General features: G+C 32.8%; 1 protein-coding gene across 8 annotated transcripts in view; it reads right to left on the minus strand.

Annotated features, from left to right (window-relative positions):
• The window catches only part of PPFIA2 (PTPRF interacting protein alpha 2), a 423,368-nt gene that overhangs the window by 91,710 nt on the left and 307,257 nt on the right, over positions 1-24,401 (minus strand). For 7 of the 8 annotated variants that reach the window (XM_006923790.2, XM_006923792.2, XM_006923795.2 and 4 more), the window contains 6 exons: positions 20,104-20,325; positions 10,496-10,642; positions 9,344-9,478; positions 3,789-3,872; positions 3,400-3,531; positions 1,788-1,850 (listed from right to left, as the gene is read on the minus strand). In XM_006923790.2, coding sequence (XP_006923852.1) covers positions 1,788-1,850; positions 3,400-3,531; positions 3,789-3,872; positions 9,344-9,478; positions 10,496-10,642; positions 20,104-20,325 — 783 coding nt within the window. Of the gene's footprint in view, positions 1-1,787; positions 1,851-3,399; positions 3,532-3,788; positions 3,873-3,967; positions 4,092-9,343; positions 9,479-10,495; positions 10,643-20,103; positions 20,326-24,401 lie in introns of those variants that run through there. The other variant, XM_006923799.2, reaches the window with a different exon arrangement.

Below are 24,401 nucleotides of genomic sequence, written 5' to 3' on the forward strand. Positions count from 1 at the left end.
TGAGGGGGTTGAATTGTTAAGTTTGAGATACTTGTGTGTCCAGAGATATTGAGCTGGCTCTTGAATACATGAACTCCTTCAGGGGAGAGAACCCAGTAGGTGATCTAAATCTGGAAGTGCTCAATTTATAGATGGTATTTAAACCCATGAGATCAGATGAGTTCACCAGGGCTTAAATTTAGAGGAGAAATCTAAGGACAGTCCTAAGAACTTCAAATTTTAAAGATCAAGATGATGAAGAGAAATATTGAGAGAACTTAATATGCAGGGAATTTTGCTGATGATGGACTGTGAGTTATACCTAATTGAGTGGAAACTTGAGGAGTTTTAGGAAATATAGTTAGATTAGGAAACATGTTTAGCTGTATGAAATGATATTCAGAAATGATGTATGACCTGGGATTTGCTTCTTCTGGCAACTGAACAAGAATATGAAACATGGAATGATTAGTACTGCTGGTTACTTAGGCAGATTGTTGATACTACAAGTCTTGGGTAGGTACTGGGGGAATGGGTTTTGGGGATCTTACCAGGAGCACACAGAGTTTTGGATAACAGAACATTGCATAATAGGATTAAGTCCAAAATTCACAATCTGTCCGAAACCTAGTTCTTTACACACATACCAGTCACAGCAAACTTCTGGTGATACAGTAAATCAACCATCTTTGTTTTCTCTGTGCTATTGCATATGCTCTGTCCTCTACCCTACTCTTCTCTTTTTCAGATGATATCTGCCTTCAAGAGCCTGATGAAATGTCATCTCCCCATTGTCGACATTCTGAACTACTTTAAGAGAATTTGGTACTATCTTCTAGGTGCCATCTTATATTGCTCTAGTAGATCTATCTTTCGGGAGATATTGTACACACTGACTATAGGACCAAATATTATATTAAAAATTAACATCGTAATAATTAATATTCATTAGGGCTGAATATACTATTATTCAATCTCAACTTTATTATTTTTATCTTTTCCAATACCTTTCCTACCACAGTGTTGCAATTTCTTCTTCCTTTCCTTCCTTCCTCTTTTCCTTCTCCCTCTCTCCCTCCTTCTCTCTCTCCCTTCTTTCTTTCCATTCTTTCCATATTTCTAGCATCTGTAATCATGCTACATGCACTGTATTTAAAAGAATTGCAACACAGTCTTACCTTTCCTTAAAGTTTTAGTCAAGTCTCACCTCACTGAAGCCTTCTGTATAGCAGTAATGTATGGCAATCTCTCCTACCTGTAGTTCTTAATGTCTATTTCACTCATTTGACATTTGGTATCTGCTACTCTGCAACTTATTGCTTTGTCAAAAGTGTGTTTTCTCTCTTCAATTAGATTTTTCAGCTACTTTGGAACTAGGATCATGTTCAAAAATATATAACAGCACAATTCTTATGCATAATAGATATTTAATACATTTCTGCTAAAATTATATCTAAAACTAGACACAAGTTAGTGCATACATTTTTATTCCATTTATATAAAGCACAAACAAGTCAAAAGCAATTTTTTTCTCTAAGAAGTTAAGACAGGGATTATCTTTTTGTGTAAGGATAGTGATTGCATGTTAGCAAGTGAGGGGTTTCCAGAGTGTTAATTTTTAGTGTATTGGGTTTGTAAAAATTCATCAAGCTCTCCCTACATATGTACATATTGTTATGCATAATATAAAAGTTAAATTATTTTTAAAAAGATGACATCCTAAAATTACATCTTGTTAAATGTATTTTTCAACAAAACATTCAGCAGTATGAAAAAGAAAAATGGACAAATATAAGTTTTCATGATACCTTATCATGTAAAGATTCTTCTAGATTCTTTCTGAAAGTTTCTGATTCTTGAATTAAAACATTCTACAGAAGAGGAAAAAACAGAAATAATTAATAAACTAAACATAAAGTAATTAAATATGTAAGTTATTTTTTTATCATGCAATAATCTTTGATTTCTTCCTTGGTGCATCTATTTCTTGGTTTCCATGGAAACCAAGTTTAAACAGAATCTTTAAACCTGACACCTTAACATTTTGAAAATACATAAAATTTAAGTGGGATGTTATTTTGTATCATTCAAATTGAGAAAAGGAATAAATATTATCTTTCAAGCTATTGCTGTTTGCCTCTTTTCTGCTTTTTTAAAATTTGAGAAATTAGGTTGCTCTACAAATGAGAAAAAGTGAGTTACAAGTTAAATGTTAGCAAGAGATATTATTGACAAAGAATTCAGGTAAAGCGATTTTTGTTATCTGAAGAAAGAAGAAATGATCAGATCATATTTTTATAGTTCAATTTCTGGACTTGTATTTCAAATAAAGAATTAACAATTTCTATGAAGGTTAAGTTATTAAAGAAAAAATAAATTTTAGCTATTTAAAAACCAATGTTATACATCATGACATAGAAATAAGTTGCATCATAGATATTTTTTAAAATCATGCCATAAAAGTATTACTGTTGTAAAATCAGTATAATTTTCTTATTCTAATACAAAAGTGTGATCTAAAATAATGCATTCTTTTGAAGTTTATAGAGTAAAATTAACCTAAGAGTGTAGTGATTGGCATAGTGGCCACGCATTTGGAGTTAAGTGGGAAGAAGGCATGCCTTATGACTTCCTAATGAGCAAATTAATCAAAATACTTTAACATTTCATTAAAATATTTTCCTTATTTTGGTTTATTGTACAGAACAGGGAAAATATCTAGTTTAAGTAGTGACTGACGTTTAATCTAAATTTCCAATATGATTTGTGCACCTGGGTTTTAGTACCTCTGTTTGTTTCTGCTCTAGAATTGGCAACTAGCTCACGCAACTCTTTCTGATCTGGTAGCTTTCAACTATCAACGAGACATATGGAATTGTGAATAAAACTCCAGAAGCACTTTTTTTTTTTTTTTAAAACAATGCAGCTGAAAATACTGCATTCCTAAATTCTGTAGTGGAATTGAACTATTGGTGATACAAACTCTCACATTTTGGCTTTTAGACTGGTAATAGATTCAGTTACTTGAAATATTTGAATAGTTCAAAACAAGCCTTCTTGCATGTTGCAAAATATATATATTTTTTTGTCTTACCATTTTTCTTTTTTGCATGCCAGGCAAATGATAAGTGAAATATTTTTATCACAAAAGCACAGTATGTTTTAATACATTTGTCTTGTATGATCATGCCAATATGTAAGGCTTATATACCATAAAGCATTTTTTATTCATTTAAAAATTGACCTTACACATTTGAATAGAAATCATTCACTTCTAAGAATATAACAGGCTATTTTTTTAAAGGAAGGAAAGTAAATGAATCATCTGACCAATACAATGATTGCAGCAGAGTATAAAACAAACATGATTATAAAAACATTGCTAAATGTTCATGTGATTCTACTTTTCTGTCATTTTACCTTCTCTTCTAGAGCAGCCATTCTTTCCTTTAAGTGTAGCTGTAAGCGCTCATTGGATTCAGTCAGAAGTCTGTCCACGGTATCGGATAATCTTTTATTGTGTTCTTCATTCATTTTCTCTCTTTGCCTAGCCTTACATCCAAGAAAAAAATAAATTTGACATAATAATCATTTAAAAAAGTATTTGGGTTTGTTTTTATATTTTTTCTAGTTTTAAATGGGATTTAAATTTATGTCTATTTGGATAAAAACTTTTTTTCTTTAAAATGGAAAGGGCATATCCATAACATTTAAATATAACCCATAATTAAGAAAGACATTCACTTTTTGAATGTAGAATATAAAGCTTTAAATTGATGATTGAGGGGAGCAGTTTTCAATATACATACTCTTTGAAGTTCTTGATTTTTCTCTTCAAGTTGACCTTCTAGATGTCTCATACGTTCTTCAATGTTTCCATGTCTCTCTTCAGCCTATTCAAAAATATGAAGAATGCACCTAATTTGTAACATTTGATTAACACTTGTCCTCTAAATAAATTGAAATAAAATGTAAAGCAAGCTACTACTAACCGCAAATGTAGTTTTCAAAAATAAACTTTCTTTAAACAGGCAGCTGAACAGCATTGCTTGAAATGTGTCAGCTACAAAGGCCTGTTACATCCAAGCATCAGCAAAACATTGGAGTTATTTATGAGCAATGAAATCAGCCAAATGTAACATGCAGACTGTGCATGGTTTGAACACAAACCTGCCATTGTCCAATCGTAAGCTCCTGAAGCACTGAACTGCACAGATGGTCGATTATCAATAAATAAAAGTAACATAATTTTTATAAATAAAAAGAAAAACTTAGATGGATTCTATTTAGCAATAGAAAGTAAAGTCCAGTAGGACTACCTTCCTACGTATGGAGATCATTTCTTGTAGTTTAGCTTCCATAACATATTGATAATCATCTGATGAGGTAGAAGAGGTTGGATCAGACTAACAAGTCAAGGAAAAGGAGAGGGACAAAATTGAAAAATCAGAACTAAAGACACTGACACTGAACAGAACATAGCACAGAATGCTTAAAAGAAAAACATGACAGCAAATTTAATACTTTAATAGACAGAATTTTATGTGGAAAGAACTACACCAATATCTGGTGAACATGATGCAGTTGATGGCTGTAATTGAAAAACAATGATATGCTCAAATAAAAAGCTATCAACCTAAGGTATGGAAGGTTAGAGATGGCTGGCAATGAAAGACTACTACAGAATAAATTAAAGCAACTCTAAAAGAGTCATGTAATAATTGAAATTATGAGAAACCAACACTAATATGTCCCTGGTAGATTGTTAAATGTTTTGTATTTTGGTTTTTGTTTATCATATTACTTAAAAATAATGGAAACAATGTATCTCAATGTTGTGGAATATGCTAAGGCAATGACTCAAGTGAAATAAATTGGAAATAACATTTATTATAAACCCAACTCTGTCGAAATCAAAGAAGAAGCTAAGCCATGGGGTTAATTATTAGTAGTATTTTTCATTTCAAGCAGGATTGAGTTTCCTCGGCAAAAGCAGCAAACTTTCAAAATGACTTCTGGTCTCTGAATATACATTATGGCTGTAGGTCTTGAACCTTGGCACTTATCCTCAGATACAATCTTAATTTGGAATTTGAAATGAATGTGATTAAAAGTCCTCAAATTATAAAGATCACAATAATATTGTGAAGACAAGAAATCTTATTTGTGAACTCTTTTGAATGACACTAATGACCGCTCCCAAACTCTTTCTGAGTTGATTTGTTGCTGTGGAGACAAGAGAGTGCCCTAAAGGAAAGAGGCAGCATATTGCTTCTGTGAGCTAATGTTTCCCCAGTGTCAAGGTGAGTTACACGTTTCGGAGGTGACTGTCAGGTTACCACAGATGCAGTGTTCGACAGGTAATGTTGCTGATAGCTGAATTATATTAGTATATTATGCACAGATTACATGTAAAGTTACAACAACATTTTAATCATATTTACAAGTAATTTTAACATCAAAGGTATCTGATGTCAGCACTACAAAATATAACTCCAGAGCATATTCTATTACATTTATAAGTTTATTCTAAAACTAAAATTTATTTCATGTAAATATAGGACCAAATATAAATATGCCATGCTGTACCTGAAAATAAATAGTAATCTAGTTATGTATTGGTTCATATGTATAGGGATTATTTTATGCAACGAATTCTGTTTTAATCTATGAAATAACATTTGACATTTAATGAGTGTACTTATGCAAGTTATAGTTCAACATTTACATTTTATAAGATTTTTCTTCTGATATTCTTATTTCATAAATGTGAGAAATAATAAAGAAATAACAATAAGTAATTTTTCTCCTCAAATTTCCAAGCAGAAGCAATACAGGAAGATACCATAGTCCTCAAGTGCCATAAAATGAATTTATAATAGTATTTAATACTTGTAATTCAATGAAGAATACAATAAATGGGTCAAAATATTGAAATTATATAAACTAAATTCATAAAGGTATCTGTTAGCTCTCAAAAGTATATTTTAACAGGCATTTAGTGGTATGAAAATTAATCAGGTGGCTGATTCAAGGTAGTCAAGACATGAACATTTCAATTTTTACAACTATCTCTCCTAAAATACAAGTAAAGTCCAGTAGGTCTTTCAAGGTCCTTAAACCTGTTTCCATTCTAACTATTGAAGACACCACACACTGTGAAAATTCACTTCAGAGAGTGAACAAGAATTCTGTAATATTTAAATTACTGTGTTATTATTGATACTTTTTTATTGGTACTAAAAGTGAATGAAAAACCTTATGGAATTCAAGATGAATTATATCCTTCTTGAGGGAATATGCATTTTAATTAAAAGTAAATGTCATATAAAATCCAGAGCCCAAAATCTTTATCAATTGTATATATACTTGCAAAAGCCTAATTTTAGTTTTATCCATAGCCATACTTCTGACTTTCTAAAAGCTTTAAATGAGCTTTACCTACACACATACACACACACACACACAGACACACACATGAAGAAAAAAAGATAGTTTTATCAATCAAAGAATAGATTTAGACATCATTTCTAAACAAACACTGCGATCGACTTTCAATCACTATTGATTTATGTTCACATTTGCCTTGTGAGGACCTCAGGTAAAGCATCTGGTGTAAATACAGGGGTCACACAAGAACATCTGCTACTTTTTTAAAATACTCCTTGATATGACATCGGGTTTATCTTGTATTGACTCTTTAATGTGACACAGGAAAATTTCAAATGAGCTAAAGTTTTAAAAGAAATTACATGGGCAGAAATGGTTTTGGGAAGGATGTGGCTATGTTTGGAAATGGAGAAGAAATTAAAGTTAGAGAGAGGAGGGCCAAAGAGAAAAAAAATTGGTAGGTGATAATAAAAGTAGAATAAAATGTCTGAAGGATTAAGAATACTATTTAAGTTACAAGAGAGGGGAGCCTAGGTTTAAGTTAAGCAGAAATCTGTTTACTTTAGTGAGTAGTCAAAAATATTAGGAAGTAGAGAAAGACTATGATGATCAATAATAGTGACATATTGAAAACAAATGGAAATTCAACAAATAAATTAATGAAGCAGGTCTAGAGATAGTCCCTAAAAGTCTTTAGAACAGAAGACAAGAAGTATAATATTATTGTAGCCATAAAATGAGAGAACAAATGAAAGAGTGATCTTCAAATGTCATAAAAATGTTATAAGCAGAGGGTGTGCTCTTGAGAATAAAATCTTAGTACTAAAAGAGCATGTATGATGAATTAAATATAGCAATAATCTAAAAACTATATGTCTGGAATAGTGTTGATATAGAGCCACGCAGAAGAGAAAGCAGTAAAAAAAAGCAGAGTAAATTCTAGCATTTTAACACTTCTTAAGAAGAATAAAACTCTATGGATAAATGAAGAAATCAAAAGAGTCCACGCGAAGTGAAATTTTAGCCATATATTATTAGGTAGGAGTAAACCAAGGATATTATTTGGGGTGCACAAATGAATGCACATAACAAAAATATGATCCCAAGAGAATAAAGTGAAGGGCAAAAAGATGAGACACTATTTCGGTTTTTTGCTTTATATTCTAAATTAAAGATTCTTACAAATATTTACAGTATTTTATTTTATTATGTATTTTTTTCAATAATAGGTGATAGTCAATATTATTTTATATTAGTTTAAGGTGTAAAAACTAGTGGTCATTTTTATGTAATTTACAAAATGATTCACTCGATTAGTCTAGTACCCAAATTACACTATACATAGTTATTAAAATATTATCCACTATATTCCCTATGCTGTACTGCCAATTTGTACTTTTTAATCCCTTCACCTTTTTCATCTAGTGTATTTTAAATGTTTTATTCTTAGGTATTAAAAGGTTAATTTGAGGCAATTATTTGCTGAATTTTAAATTGTGTTTCTTTGGGAGAGATTCCAGACTTTCTTGTATTTTACTCAAAATAATCTTGATGATTATTTTACATTAAAAATTTATAACAGTTTTTATTATTTAACCATTCATCTAATTTTCCTTAAAATAATTCAGTTCAATAAGATAACTCTTTATGAAAATTCTTTATGTTTTGATGAAAAGAATATGTATACATACATTAATTCATATTATAGTAATTTAAAATGTGTTCGTAAGAAGAGTACTACTGCTATATTTGCATATTTTTATATAATTTAGAGAATCTTTCTTAAAATTAAATAATAAATTTATCTTTATCTTAGAAATCACACATTTCTGTAATTGTCAAAGGGGTTTATGGCATGATCTGTGACTATAGAAGGATCCAGATTGTAACATTACCCTAAGGTGACTAATGTTTTATTCAGTCGTTACTCTAATACCTTATAGACCACCAATATTCCAATACTTTCTAAAGCTGCTTGTTTTGTCAAATGTTTGCCTTTTTACTATGTGATTTATTACCTTATTTTAACCACAGGCATTAGTTTACTGTCCCCCTTTATTTACTTTTTCAGGAAAGCAAGTATGTGTGCCTACTTTTATATTGCCACATCAGTTGTTTCAAATAATCCTTATGCCAGAATTTGTAACTTGCACTTCACAGCCATTTTATTCATTTACTGTAGTGGGGTAATAATTGTGTGAACATATAAAATATGTGTACATTTTGAATTGATATTAAAAGTCAAACATGCTTTTAGTAACAAGATCTGGACTTTTATTCTAGTGACATGCATATACACTTTGAAGCAATGTCATTTCCATTTGACTGTAAAAGGTAAGAATAGTTTTTAACAATGGTTGCAAGATTCTAAAATATGCAGATAATTGCAGAACCTAATGGCTATAACATGGCAGATCATTTTGAACATTCTTCAGATTACTATTGATTTTAACTGGTTCAGAAGAAATTGCAAAATACACTTTGATTATTGGCTTTAGACTTTAGACTCCTATAAATCTAACTTCCAACTTATAACAGATGTTTTCATACTATAGTCAGAAAGAAATCAACTTATGATATTTGCTGTATTTCTAATACCAAACAATTTATGTTAAGCCTAGTAAGTTATTATGTCTCACAAAAATACATATTAAATATCATTATTATGTGTTTATATTTGGTGATTATTCTTATGTGCAAATGTTAGCATGGAAAATTAACTATAAGAACATGAAATTTTGTTCTTGCTAATGTTTAAATAGGCAAGGAGATCATTACATTCATATATTAATTATTCATGTCAGAATAAATAAGGTACATTTAATGTGAAAAATTCATCTAAATAAGAAAACAATGTAAAGATTAAATAAATTTAATTTCTATAAAACCTAAAGAAAATCTTTATAGATTTTATTTTGATTACTAATAATTTCTATATGAGTATCTAGATCAATCAATTGTTTTATTGTAGTACCTTTGTCAGGGCTGCAATTCTCTGAGCCAATTCAGCCTCTACTTCAGGTAAGGTCTCAGCTTTTCTCATAGTCTGCTGCAACTTTTGTTCAGCCAGCTCAAGACGCTCTTGTAACTGTCTGTTCTTCTCTTCCATCTGAAATAGGTTTGGAAAAAGAAACACTTGAAGAGTCACAGTTAGAATAGCAAACATTGGTCACTAGGGGCTTTGGACTTCAGTCATCATTCTAGGCTTAAAATCAGCTACTATTACTATTATACTTATTGTGAAAAAAGATTATTGTCCTCATGTTTTTATATAACTTATCCATATTCCTTAATAAAATTAAGCACATTAAAAAAACAGAAAAGCTCACCAATGGCAGCAAAAAGAAAAGACAATACTAGTGGGTATAAACTTGGACAAATGGAATACAACTCGGTACTAAGACTTCAGATGTACCATGATAGCAAAATATTGAACATCATAGTAGTAGCTGGAGAGGGAGAGGTAATACAGCATAATGGTTAATACTCTAGGCTCTAGAAATGGGGTTGGCAAACTTTTTCTGTGAAGGGCCACATAGTAAATATTAGAGGCTTTGTGTATCATATAGTTTCTGTTTCAAAATTTGATCCCACCATTGTAGCAAAAATGCAATCATAGACAATGATTAAATAAATAGGTATGGCTATGTTTCAATAAAATTTTATTTACAAAACAGAACCATAGTTTGGGCATATGTGCCATAGTTTGCTTACTCCTGTTGTAGAGCAGAATAGAGTTAGGTTTCCATTATAGACTGGCAATTACCAGATGTGTGACCTTGGGAAAGTGCTCATGTCTCTGAACCTTAGTGTCCTCAGTATAACAAATGTGCTTACTTCATAGGTGGTGTTGAGATTTAAGTAGAGTAATATATGTAAACTATTTAGCCCAGTTTCTGGTTCATGCCTAGATCCAAAGTAAATATTAGTCATTTAGTCATTATTTTTATTATTATTAAGACAAATTTCTAAATTTCATGCTAAAAATCATGAATGTTTACTTCATTCTAAATTTTAAAGAACGATTGATTACCAAGAAATACTATATTTTATTTACTAAATGTTTTGTAAGAATGGTGAGAACATATACATGGACAAGAACAAAACCAAGATAAAGATACTGAACCTGTCGTAGGATGGCCTCTTTATTTGCTAACTCATTTTCTAGTTTGTCATTCATGTCATGTATGGAGGTAGATTCTCTCTGAGCACTGAGGTAACGCTTCTCAAGGGTCGTGATTCTTTCTTCCATATCTTCCTTCTGTGCCATAGCCTACAATTAAAAAAAATTCAAATCAAATTCTCTGTTAATTTAATGTATTCTTTCATTATTTCAATATAACACTAAAATATAAAAACCATTGCTTTCTTTAAGTAAATATTAATTCTTTTCTTTTCATGGTAGTAATGCAAGATTTCATTGCATTTTCCAAATTTATCTGTCAGAATTCTCCTTACATCTTGGGTTAACCTTAAGCTTTCTTTCTCTGAGAATGCAATGTAGTACAGTTTGAAACTGCCTACTGTAGAATTGGCATTCTTAGAAAAGACGTGGCAGATAAATTGGCTCATTACATAGTAGAGATAAGTACAATTATGGGTAGAGTTGCAAACCATAAAATTAATGAAATGGTGGTTACAGATCCGAATTGCAAAGCAATCTTTAAATATGGATAACAAATATTTTCAGTATTCTCATCTTCACATACAAGTAAGAGTAACTCAATGGTTAAAAGAGAAGGCAAAAAAAAAGTACATTTGAATCATATTCATAGATGAATTGATCAATTGACTTTGGAACTTAATCATTTCCCTTGTGTTATATATATATTTTGATTAAAAAAGAACTCAGTGAACACATAACTCTAGGGAAAAATCAACTACTGGTGTAAATTCAGTAAAGTCATTGAATTAATAATATTTTAAATGATACATTTTAAATTATCTAATACATAGATAATTTGGAGATGCTTTTATCTCCCTAACATCTTACATGAGAATTTACTAGTAGGTAGATAACATACCTTTTGAGATGATGTTGGGAAAAGATAGCTGCAGAAGTGAGAGTCATGGGCCTGGTGTGGTTTCCTGATAATGTGGGAAGCTACCTTGCTCAAGGATCATGAAATTGAGGGGGTGGTGGTGGTTTCCATTTATTACTATTCATATTCCTTTGATCATTCATTTCTAATCAGTCCTTTTATTATTTCCTCCAGGATTCAGAACCAATCCTGTCACACCCACAGAACAGATACATTTTCTTTCAATTTTCCAAAAAATAGAAGCCCTTAAATGGATAGTCCTTCAACTTCCTGATCTTCCCTCATGATCATGTGGAAATTTAATTGCATGTACACAAATCCTTAACTTCTAGCTTTTAGTTTAGAACAGTTGTCCCACTTTCACTCATGGTTTAATAATCATCTGTACTCTGGGTTTTATGTTTTTTCTTTTCTAGGAATCTTGATTATTCTTTTCTCTTAGATTTTCAAGATGATAGTAGAGGTAAATCCCATAACAACAGCTGAAACAATGCAACAGGCTTATAAAGAAGCTGGTACAGATCAGAGGTAGAGGGCAGAGGAAAAAGGGATGATTCAAAGAAAATAAAAACAAGAACAATAAATTATGTACTCAACTATTGATCATAATTGAATTGAAATTATGGAATTTTACCAAACTATTGGAGTGGATGGGAAGATTTCCCATAGTTTTATAAATAAGTAAGCATATTAATATATCAGGTAATTAATAAAATCCTAGAAAAACAGAAAGGTGTACAATAAAAGGAAATACTATCATAGGAAACTCCTATTTGGGTCAGCTGTGGAAATTATTTATACAGTCATAAAAGTGGTAACAGTGAATGTGATTTTAAGATAATTATAGCAGAAGAATGGGTGAAAGAGATGTAAGGGAGAGAATAAGAGAGCTAAAATCCCGATAGTATATAACAAAAAGACATAGATTAAGTTTAAATAAGAGAGAAAATACAAGTAATGGCTAAAAGGATTGAAATTAAGAATCTCAAGGAATGAGATGGAGGTGGGTGGAGGCTTGGGGTGTGTGTGTGTGTGTGTATTTAGATTTGTATCCTCTAGATATTACTTGACTTTGTAAAAGTCTGTATATATAAAATATTAAAATTAAATAAAAATTAATATATCTACCATGAAACTTATGATGTTGTCCTTAGTCCCTTGCCTACCCACAAATCAGCTCTTCTTCTTGTATTATTTGACTAGAGTATGACACCACTCTCCACAGAATTTAGGATCATTCTTGAAAACTCCTTCACCCTAACTCCCACTTTATAGCCAAACCTGTCATCTTGCTGTTGGTCTTTTTTTCCTGTTTGCTTATTCTACACCTTGCTGACCAAGACGCAATTCTAAAGGTTAGTCTGATTTTATTGCTTCTTGGCTTAAATACTTTTATATGTTCAACACTATCTTCAATGTAAAATTGGAGCTATGAAATCTAGAAAACAAGTGGCTTCGTGACCTGACACTTCTCTCTCTATGGACTGGGATGGATGGTGACCTTCTTCCTTCTGCCCAAATTAATGTCTACCCAGGACCTGTGAATTTATCCTTGTTTGCAAATAAGGTTTTGCAAATGTAATCGAGTTAAGATGTGAGGTCATACAGGATTAGGGTGGGCCTTGAATCCAATAACTGATGTTCTTATAAGGAGAAGGAGATCTGGGGATACAGAGACATAGAGAAAAAAAGGTAATGTGATGAGGGAGGCAGAGACTGTAGTTATACTGATAACAGCTAAGAACACCAAGGAGTCCTAGCAACTGGCAGAAGCTAGAACAGAAAAAGGATTCTTCACCAGAGGCCTCAGAGGATATATAGCCTTGACTCCTTGATTTTAGACTTATAACCTCCAAAACTATGAGAATAAATTACTGTTGTTTTAAGCCACCCAGTTTATGGTAATTTATTATAACAGTCTCAGGAAACTAATATACTCTGTGACTTCATTTCTACCTGAAATGCATTTTGTTGCCTTCTTTGTTTAGTTCAATCCTGTTGACCTTTAAGACCTAATTAAAGACCACTTGCTTAATTACATTAATATTAAGTTCAAATTATTAAATTCAATTAATCCATTGATTTGGCCAAAAAAAAATCTTGACTAATTTTTCCAATATTACATACACACTCCTAGATTTTTAGTCATCCCAAACAGCTACTATTTAAAAAGCTTTTATTTTAAATTTTGACTTTTTCTATTATATATATATATATTTTAGTCTAATGAGGGCAGAGTTTTTATGCTAGAGGATCCCATTAACAATTGCTTACAATTGTTAATATTGCACTCTGTTAATTTTATTTTCATACAGAACCCTGAAAATATTATGCCAATTTTGTAGTTCAAAGAGAAAGTTCTTAATCTAGCCCAAATATTTAAACTTCTTACTAAATTTTAATAGCAATAAATTCAGTAGAATGCAGACACATGTTTCTTCAGAGCATAAATAATGGAGCACTGCATATCTGCTCCAAATCCAAGTTTTCAACGCAAATTAACTCTGTTATAATGTCAATGTTGCAATGTTGCTTAACTTTTCTACATCTCACCTTTCTTTTTTTGTTTGGGATATTGATATCTACCACATATCATTGTTGTGGTATAATGTTTATTGTGGTGTTTAAGTGATTTGTGTGATGTCTCATGTAGAAGGCACACACAATAAATAATAACTACTTTTTATTATTAATTAGTATTATATCTAAAATTAGCTGACCTGACTCTAGCATACATTAAATGCAAGAGTCATTGTATGTGACTTTGGTATTACATTTTTGATTCAGTGATTCACGTGGGAGATTCAATTTTTAACTGCAGGCTGTGTTACCAAAAATAAATTTTGAATTCACAAGTCGGAAAAATATCTTTTCCCTGTATGTCACTTGGAAATTCTAAAAAAAGAACCTTTTTCTAGTCTCTGAAAACTGCTGTCTAAAAAGAAGAGAAAAATAGAGGAAAAACTTAATTATCTCTTGACCTGAAGCTTATGTGTAAACTAGACTTTATTATATCAAATAAATATAACTCTATAAATCTAGTAAAGTAAAATATATAACTTCACATTTCAGATAATAAAAAAACAAAATTAATTTAATCACTTAGCAAACTTTTAAGAGATTTTAATAGAAATTTGGAAAGGTAAGCTGGTTTTATTCATGAAACAAAAATGCTTTAATATTTCACAGAAAATTTTAATTCTTTGCATATCTCTATATTTAATGAGATATATTCCACATTTGCTTAGTAGCTTTCTTTTCTAAAAAGTAGAGAGCTAAATCTCTGTGTGAGATTGGCTATGTTTACTTTTTTTCCTGTTTTTTTTTTTTTCTGAAAACTAAGGTTTTAACTGATAACTTAGCATGTTAGTAGTTTCTGAATTTGTTCTGAACATTTCCTTTTCAAGTATTGCAGGAAAAATAGGTTTTAGTTGAACTTCAAGGCTGCAGTTTTGGATCAAACACTTAAAAATATCCAATACTGGCTGTCCTTAAAAACTTTCTAACATTAAGGACTAAGCTTTTCTGTGTTTCCTTATATGAATACTGTGCCTAGCTTTAATCCAGCCTCCTACCCTAATAGGTCACAATCAATTTAAAGAGCAATTAGGACAAAAATATAAATGAAATTAATTTTGGATAGATTTATTTCTTGATAAAGAATAATTATGAAAATATATTTGGAACAATTAATGAAACATACTTATATGATTCATTTTAGACATATTAGATTGTTCTCACATGCAAAGCAAAATACATTTTATCTTTTAATTATATGGTTAACTTTTCCTATCTTCTAATTTTTAAAAATTAATTCAATAAATATTTATTGCTTATTCAATATATAAATCATACTGTGCTAGCAACGCTACAGGGATAGCAAGAAGAATCATCTCATTTTTTTCTACTAAAATACTTGCAATCAGGTAGACTTTGTGTGACCATAGCCGCAAAATACAATATTATTCAGGAAAATAAAAACAAATTCTGAGGCTTCAAGTGTAAGTGACGCTTTTTTAAAGTACATGATTTTTATATCTTCTTGTTTGTTGGAAAAAATAATCAAAACTGAATTATTTACTAGAAAGTTATATTGCAGCTGCATTTTTTTTTATGATAGTTTCTATCATTGAATAAATGATTATATCACACTGATTTTGGAAGCTGTTCATAGTGGAAGAAGCACTGGTTTTGAAACCAGGCTGGTCTTGCATCTTCCTGGTCCTGGGGGATGAGAGAATAGGGAGGGCAATGCATAAGCCTTTGGCAAGTCACTTGACCTCACTAAACCTTAGATTCCTCACTTGAGAAAAATGGAGATAATGACAAGTACCTTCTCTATAGAACAGTTGTGAAGAATTAGAGAAATGAATTTGTAGTGCATCTGGAACAGTTTTCATGGTTGGGCATCAAAAAATTCCTAGTAGCAAAGTGACTATAATCAAAACGCATGGTATTGGCAGAAAAACAGACATATAGACCAATGAAACAATTAAGAGCTCAGAATTAAACTCTCATATACATGGACAAATAATTTTTGACAGTGGAGCCAAAAACATACAATGGAGAAAGTAATGACTCTTCAATAAATGGTGCTGGGAAAACTGGAAAGCCACATGCAAAAGAATGAAACTAGACTGCTATCTATCACCATACACCAAAGTAACTCAAAATGGATGAAAGATCTAAATATAAGACCTGAAATAATAAATCGCATAGAAGAAAACACAGATATTAAACTCGTGGACGTTGGAATTAGAGAGGATTTTATGAATTTGACCTCAAAGTCAAGGGAAGTAAAAGTAAAACTAAAGGAATGAAATTATATCAAAGTAAAAAGCTTCTGCACAGCAAAAGAAACCATCAGCAAGACAAAAAGGCAGCCATCTGAAGGAGAGAAAGTATTTACAAACAATGCCTCTGATAAGGGGCTAATATAATATGTAAAAAACTCATAAACTCAACAACAAAAAAATAATACAATTAAAAAATGGGCAGAGGACCTGAACAGACACTTCTCCCAAGAAGACATACAAATGGCCAATAGACATATGAAAAGATGCTCAACTTCACTAGCTATTAGGAAAATGCAAATCAAAACCACAGTGAGACCTATCACCTCATACCTGTCAGCACGTTTATCATCAACAAGACAAGTAAACAAGTGTTGGAGAGGTTGTGGAGAAAAAGGAACCCTCATGCACTGCTGGTGGTGATGTAAATGCATACAGCCTTTATGGAAAGCAGTACAGAGTTTCCTCAAAAAATTGAGAATAGAATTATCATATTACCCAGCAATTCTTCTGGGTATCTACCCCCTAAAATTGAATACATATATGTATCCCGATGTTCACTGTAGCATTATTCATCATGGCCAAGACATGAGAACAACTGAAGTGCCCTTCAACAGGTGACTGGATAAAGATGTAGTACATATATGCAATGTAATATTACTCAGACATAGGAAAAGATGAAATACTGCCATTTGTGACAACATAGATGGATCTTAAGATTATTATGCCAAGTGAACTATATGATTGCACTCATATGTGGGATATAAAACTGAAAGCAACAAAACAAACAAGACAAACAAACAGAGACTCAAGGACACAGACAACAATTTAGTGGCTATCGGGGAAGAGGATGAGGTAGATAAGAGTAAAAGTAGTCAAATATATGGTAACAGAAGGAAATTTGATTTTGGGTGATGAACACACAGTGCAATATACATATGACATATTGAATTGTATACTTGAAACCTATATAATTTTATTAACAAATGTCACTCTAATAAATTTAATTAAAAACAAAAACAAAAACAAAAACAAAAACAAAACTCCCTAGCAGCAAATCAGGGGCCTATGGCCTACGACCTGAATCTTTTTGAAAATATTTTATTTGGCCTTCACAGTGTTTGTAATACACACACACACGCACGCACGCACGCACGCACATACACGATGCCTCCAGAAAGGCAGGCAGAGTATAGGCTCCTTACCCAGGTCTCATTTCCTACCTCTTCCTACAGTCCTGCATCTGGCTTTTCACAGATTTATATTGCCTGCCTAGCTCTGAAAGTATTGGTGTTTGCAACCTGCCTTCAAAAGCGAATGATGAAAGATATCCCTTTCTCATGATACTTCTCTAAAATACAACTACATAGACATTATAGAGCTGATCAGAAAAGTCATAAAGAATTCATGTGAGGGAAGACTACCTAACTCATTAGAAGGATTTTCAATTAAAAAAAAAATCTGGTGTCAGATGAAAAACAGTTTTCATTTGATGTGGCTTTTTGTCACCTAAAACCAAAAACTATTAGATCAAGGGGTTATTTTTACATAGGCAATAAGAAATGGAGAGTTAGAGATATAGGGCTCTACCTGTAATACTTGATTAAATAAGCATGATTAGAATAGGTGAGTGTTAAATGAAAGGAAAACAGTGAAATCTCTAGGACTAAGAGAATGAAGAAATACAGAATGAGCAAAAACTCAAGAAATGGCCCCGGTGGTTTACCAGCCAGAAATGTTAGTATTCCTTAAGAGTGATATAGAAGAAAGGTTAAACTTCATCTGCTTTATAAATTCTCTTAGTTTGGGTGTAAGGAAGAGATATATCTATGAACTATTAATTCATATAAAGGTGTAGACAGCACAGTATTATTCATTATCTGTGCAGTGGTAGAGCAGTCTACCACTTCATGGATCATGTATCTTTTTCTGAGAGAGTAGACATTGTTTTAGTACATATTTTAACTCATCCATGCCTTTTGATGTTTACATCAAACATCCATAAATATATATTATCTCAGCAAAGATTTTTTGAGTGTCTATCACATGCTCAATAGTTGTATAGATAATTTGAATGGAGCAGTGAACAAAATAAGACAAAACAAAAAATTCCAACCTTTATGAATCTTTATGTACAGTTAGAGTGGGAAGCATATGATAAACAAGTAAATCACGAAAGTACATACTGTATCAGGTGGCAGTAAATGCTGTGAGATTACAAAATAAGAGAACAAGGAGAGTGTATATGTGTAAAAGGCATGGTTAGGGAACACGACTGAAAAAAAAATGTTTCAGCAAAAGACAGAGGGAAAAGAAAATGCAACCGAATAGGCCTGGCTTGTTTAAGAGGTCACCTTAACTGAACAGAGAAGGCTAAAATGAAAGACTAGGAGATGAGTTCCAAGACGTTGGTAGAGTGGTATTGCAGATTATACATGGCTTGTAGGCTACTGCAAGGGCTTGGATTTTAATGTAAATAGGATAGGTAGCCATTGAAAAGTTTTAAGCAGAAAAGTGACTTAAGCCAACTCACATTGTAACAGATTACTCAGGCTGCTGTATTGAGTAGAAACTATTATAATAATCCATTGAGAGATGATGGTTGTGTGGAATAAGGGCCATGGAAATTGTAAGAAGAGGTTACATTATGGAGATATTTTGAAGTTGGAAGTGATAGGATTTACAACCAAATCAAATGCAATGTGTGGAGGTGTGGAGTGAAAGAGGCACCAAAGACAGCTCTAAGGTTTGTTTGTTTGTTTGTTTACTTTTGGTCTGAGAAACAATAATGAAGTTGCCATCAGTTGCACTTGAGATTCGTAAAACTGAAAGTAAGTCTGGCTTCCTGCAGGAAAAGTCTTGAGGATGCTAATTTTGAAATACCCCGAGGTTGGAAAGGAGAAGTAGAGCCAATAAGGGAGCCTGAAATGGGAGTAGCAAGTAAAGACAGAGGAAATCAGGAGAGTGTAGTGTGCTATTAGTTTAGTGGAAAAAGTATTCCGGGGAGTGGTAACTGCATCATGTACTTCAAAGAACTTAGAAGTGACCTCTAGCTTCTGCAACATGGAGGTCAATAACAGCTTGGATAAAAACAGTTTTAATGGGGCAGTGGATGAAATTGTATGGTAAAATGGGCTTGAGAGAAAATGGAAAGAAATAAAAACTGGATACAAAGAGTATAGTCAACTCCAATAACAACTAGTTAATTATTTACAAAGTATATAAAAAGAATAAAATATATGACTTAAAGAAATATGTAAAAATGGAAACAGTAAAAAGTCATAAAATAAAAATTCCACAAATTTAGATACTTTTCAATTAAATAGAGAAGGCGGAAAAATTCTGAATTTTCACCTTAACTGGAAGATAACTTGATTGGCACTGTTTCAAATTAAAGATCTTGTTGTCTTTTGTAGTAACTATCAAGTATTCTTTTTAAAAAATAGATTAAGTGATATTAAGTCTAGTGAGAACTGAATATCTAGAAAAAGGAAGGTTCTCACATTCAATATATACATTCACATTCATAGACACAAAACTAAAAGAGAAAATAAATTTAAGTAATGTCTTTGAGTACTTCCACATGTTAAAAGTATAGCAATTCATTATTATATTCACATCCAGTGTTGTTAAAATTAACAGCTCAAAAAATTAAATTAAAAATAACTGTAGAAATGTTTTATTATATCTGAGACTTGATATCAAATTTTCTTTCCATAGATAAAGGGTTGATGAAATAAACAATTTTTGCCTTGGTGAACAATTTTCATAACTAATATAATGCATCCCAAATTATGGTATTTTGAGACTAAAAGTATTACCATGAGAGGGAATTATGGGAAAACATCTCTGAAGCAGCATTCAGGAAGCAAAGACTGAAAGTGTTATGAATCACTTACCTCCCTAATGTCCCTTTGATATTTAGTGTTCATTTCTTCTGTTTTAATGAGATCCTTTCTTGCTGTCTCTGCTTCTTGTTCTACCTCTCCCACTCGGGAAGAAAGGGCTGCTAAACGTTCTTTCATTTGGGCCATTTCATAGTTTTGCTTTTCAAGCAATTCTTGTAGTTCGACTATTTGACTAGTTTCATCTGTTGAGTCTATAGAACCATTGGATAAACGCTGCAAGAGAAGAAAAGGAAATGGCATTTAGGATTTTCTTCATCTTTTATTTAAAATTCACAAACTTAAAGAAATGAAACTGATACAGTTTTCACGCTAAGAAATAAGAACACTGAGAGAGCTAATTTCAGAGGAAAACTAAGTTTCTGAGAGAAACTTAATTGACATTAGAATATAAGATAGATCTGTAATTTTCAAACATGTAAACAAATGCATTTGAACTGAAAGCAACTATCTATATTATACATAGTTTATACATACATAATATATATTATACATAGCTTCACACAAAATTCCAATGTATACTAAACATTTAATATATGGCAGTTATCATATTATCATTTATATACAAAATTTATTATAAAAATTTATTATATAGCACAGTAAATTATTAAGTAATAAGTAAAGACACGGAAACTATGTGATAGTTTCTATTTTTATTCAAGAACATATGTGCATCTGCAAGTTTTATTTTCAATAACATTCAGAAAAATAACTGATACACCGCTTTTCTTTTAAAAAAGATTGTTCCTGCTGTGAATGTGATCTAGCTGAAACAAAGGTATAGCATTGAAAAGTCTTGATTTCTGTATTGCTATCAACATAAAAGTCATGAGTGCACACAAGCCTCAGGAAGGAAGCCAAAAGAAATTAAATACTTTGAGATTGATTTTTCTCCTTTCTGAAGGAGCTGCCTAAAGATAGGGTATCCCATGTCTTCAAAAGTAGGCCCTACAGTCTAGCTGCACTAGAGAAGTTTTGTGGTGAAGATGATACAACAAGTGGAGAGAAGTAAGTCCTAAGAGAAAAAGAAAACTAAGTTGAGATAGGAAAATGAGAAAAAGCAAAAAAAAAAAAATACAGTCAATTCTGCTATAATGCTTATTTGGAAAACATGAATTTGTTCTAACACAACAGATATATTAAGAAACAATTTGGGATTTCTGGTCAAGATGGCCAAGTAGGTAAACACTGTGTTTGCCTCCTCACATGACAACATTAAAATTACAACTAAACTACAGAACAATTATCATTGAGAGTTGCCTAAAGTCTAGCTGAACAGAAGTCCTAAAACTAAGGACATACAGCAAAAGCCACCTTGAGACTATTGGGAGGGAGAGGATAAGCAGAACAGGCTGGTCCCACACCTGCATGTAGAGCTTGAAAATTTGGAAAGATATCTTGGTTGAGGAGGTGCCCCCAGAGGATCTAGGGGTTCCAGGCAGCCTGAGGGCCAGGGCCAAAAAAAAAGCCCCACAAAATCTGGATGTAAAAATCAGTGGAGATTGTGGTTGAGTGGGGTGAAGGGCTGCAAGGTGAAGAGCTCATGGACTTAGTTGCTGACAGACTCATCCACTCTGGGCTTTGGTGCTGGGGCAACAGATCTTAGGGCACCAGGGACATACAGGGAGGAAGTGAGTTGTCTGGATTCAGGGAAAGGGTTAGAGGGGCAGCTTTCTCCCAAAGAAAAGTCCTGGCAGAGGCCGTTGTTCCTTTGTTGGGCCTTTCCAGCATGCAGATACAGGAGCTGCCATATCTGACTCCCCATCAACCTGGCTAATACTGGTCACTGAACCCTGGAGATTCCTTGAGACTCTGTCCACCCAACTTGAGGGCCCATCCAAGCCACTTCTAGTGGAATTTCCATATAAACGGTCTGTCTGGGCTCATGCTGCAGACTTTCCTAATATCTCTCAAAGGTTCACAAAACCTAAACAAGAAGACTTTGGCCTCAGCGTGCCCTGTACCTCTTGCTCAGCAGCTCCAAGCCTTACACTAACGGCAACCAGCTTCAGTTCATGGCTTGGCTGCTTGAGGTACCTTCAAGACCATCATGGTTGTCAGCCATCTGCAGATTGCTTGGTGGCTCATGCCAGGTGGTCCCGGGCAAGGTACAGGATACAGCTGAATTTGACCTGCGGTGGGGCCCCTTTCAGGAGGTTGGCTTTAGATCGAGCCAGAACATCACCTGGGGCCACATCTGAATATGACACACCCAAAGGGCAGACTGAGTAGGCCACAGAGCCCTGCTAAAGCAAATCCTGCTCCATAGGGTCACCCCTGCACAACACATCCTCCACTGTAGTCACCAGCCAGTCCTCACAACCAATCATCCTGAGGGTCAATCTCTCCCATTGACATGTAAACAGCAACCAAGGCTCAATGACAACAAGACAGCACACACAACCCATATGAGAAACACCTGGAGCACCCAGCTCAGGTGACCAGGGGGACAGTGTCACTGGGCCTGACAGGATATCTACCATATGAGGCTGCTCTACTAAAACCAGGAGACATAGCAGCCCTACCTTATACATAGAAATAAACACAAGGAGGCAGCCAAAATGGGGAGACAAAGAAATATGTCCCATGTAAAAATTCGGAAAAAAGCTCCAGAAAAAACTAAATGAAATGGAGACAAGCAATCTACTGGGTGAAGAGTTGAAACCCTAGTTATAAGGATGGTCAGTGATCTCAGTGAGAACTTTAATGAAGAGGAAACATAAAAATGGAGAAAAATTTTTTTAAAAAAACAGAAATGATGACTACAATAACAAATAAAGAATACATTAGGAGGAATCAGCAGTGAATTAGATAAAACAGAGAATCGAATCAGTGATTTGGAAGATAAGTAGCAGAAAACACCCAATCAGAATAAGAATGAGGAGAATCCACAAAAATGAGGATAGTGTAAGGGGCCTCTGAAACAACAAGAAGCTTACTAACATTCACATCATAGTGATCCCAGGAGAAGAGAGAGAACAAGGAATTGAAAACCTATTTGAAGAAATAATGATGGAAACTTCCCTAATCTGGTGAAGGAAACAGATATACAAGCCCAGGAAGTGCAGAGTCCCAAAAAAGATGAACCCAAAGAGGCCCACAGCAAGACACATCATAAGTAAAATGTCAAAGGTTAAAGACAAAGAGAGAATCTTAAAAACAGCAAAAGAAAGGCAGTTAGTTACCTACAAGAAGGCTCCCATAATATTGTGATCTGATTTCTCAACAGAAGCTTTTCATGTTAGAAGGGATTGGCATGAAATATTTAAAGTGATGAAAAGCAAGGACCTATGACCCAGATTACCCAGAAAAGCTGTCATTTAGAATCAAAGGACAGATGAAGAGCTTCCCAGACAGGAAAAAGCTAAAGGAGTTTATCACTACCAAATCAGTATTACAAGAAATGTTAAATAGACTTCTTTAAGAAGAAGAAGAAAAAAAGATAAAAAATATAAACAATAAAATGGCAATAACTACATATCTTTCAACAATTACTTTAGATATAAATTAATTAAATGCTCTAATCGCAATATAAGGTAGCTAAATGGATAAGAAAACAAGACCCCTGCATATACTGCCTATAAGCGACTCACTTCTGATCGAAAAACACATACAGACTGAAAAGAAAGAGATGGAGAAAGACTTTTTATGAAAATGGACACAAAACAAAACAAAAAAGCTTAAGTAGCAATTCTTATAACAGACAAAATAGACTCTAAAACAAAGGCTGTGACAAGAGACAAAGAAGAACACAGTATTCCCTCTTCTAGGTATTTGTCTGAAGAAACCCCAAACACTAATTTGAAGGGACATGTAAATCCACATATTCATTGCATCATTATTTAAAAAAGTCAAGATATGGAGGCAACCTGGGTGTCCATAAATGGATGAATGGATAAGGAAGAGATGGTACATATATACAATGGAATATTACTCAGCCATAAATAAGAATAAAATTTTGCCACCTGCAATAACATGGATGAACCTAGAAAGTATTGTGCTGAGTAGAGTAAGTCAAACAGAAAAGGACAAATATTATATGATTTTGCTTACATGTGGAATCTAAAGAACAAAATAAATGAACAATCAAAACAGAAACAAATTCATAGATAGAGAACATTTTGATAGTTGCCAAATGGGATGGGGGTCGGGGAGTTGGTTAAAAAAGGGGAAGGAATTAAAAAGTACAAACTCGTAGTTACAAAATAGTCATGAGGATGTAAAATACAGCATATGGAGTATAGTCAATAGTATTGTAATATCTATGTATGATGTCAGATGGGTAATAGATT

Source organism: Pteropus alecto, unplaced genomic scaffold (genome assembly GCF_000325575.1).
Source record: "Pteropus alecto unplaced genomic scaffold, ASM32557v1 scaffold76, whole genome shotgun sequence".
NCBI lineage: Eukaryota > Metazoa > Chordata > Mammalia > Chiroptera > Pteropodidae > Pteropus > Pteropus alecto.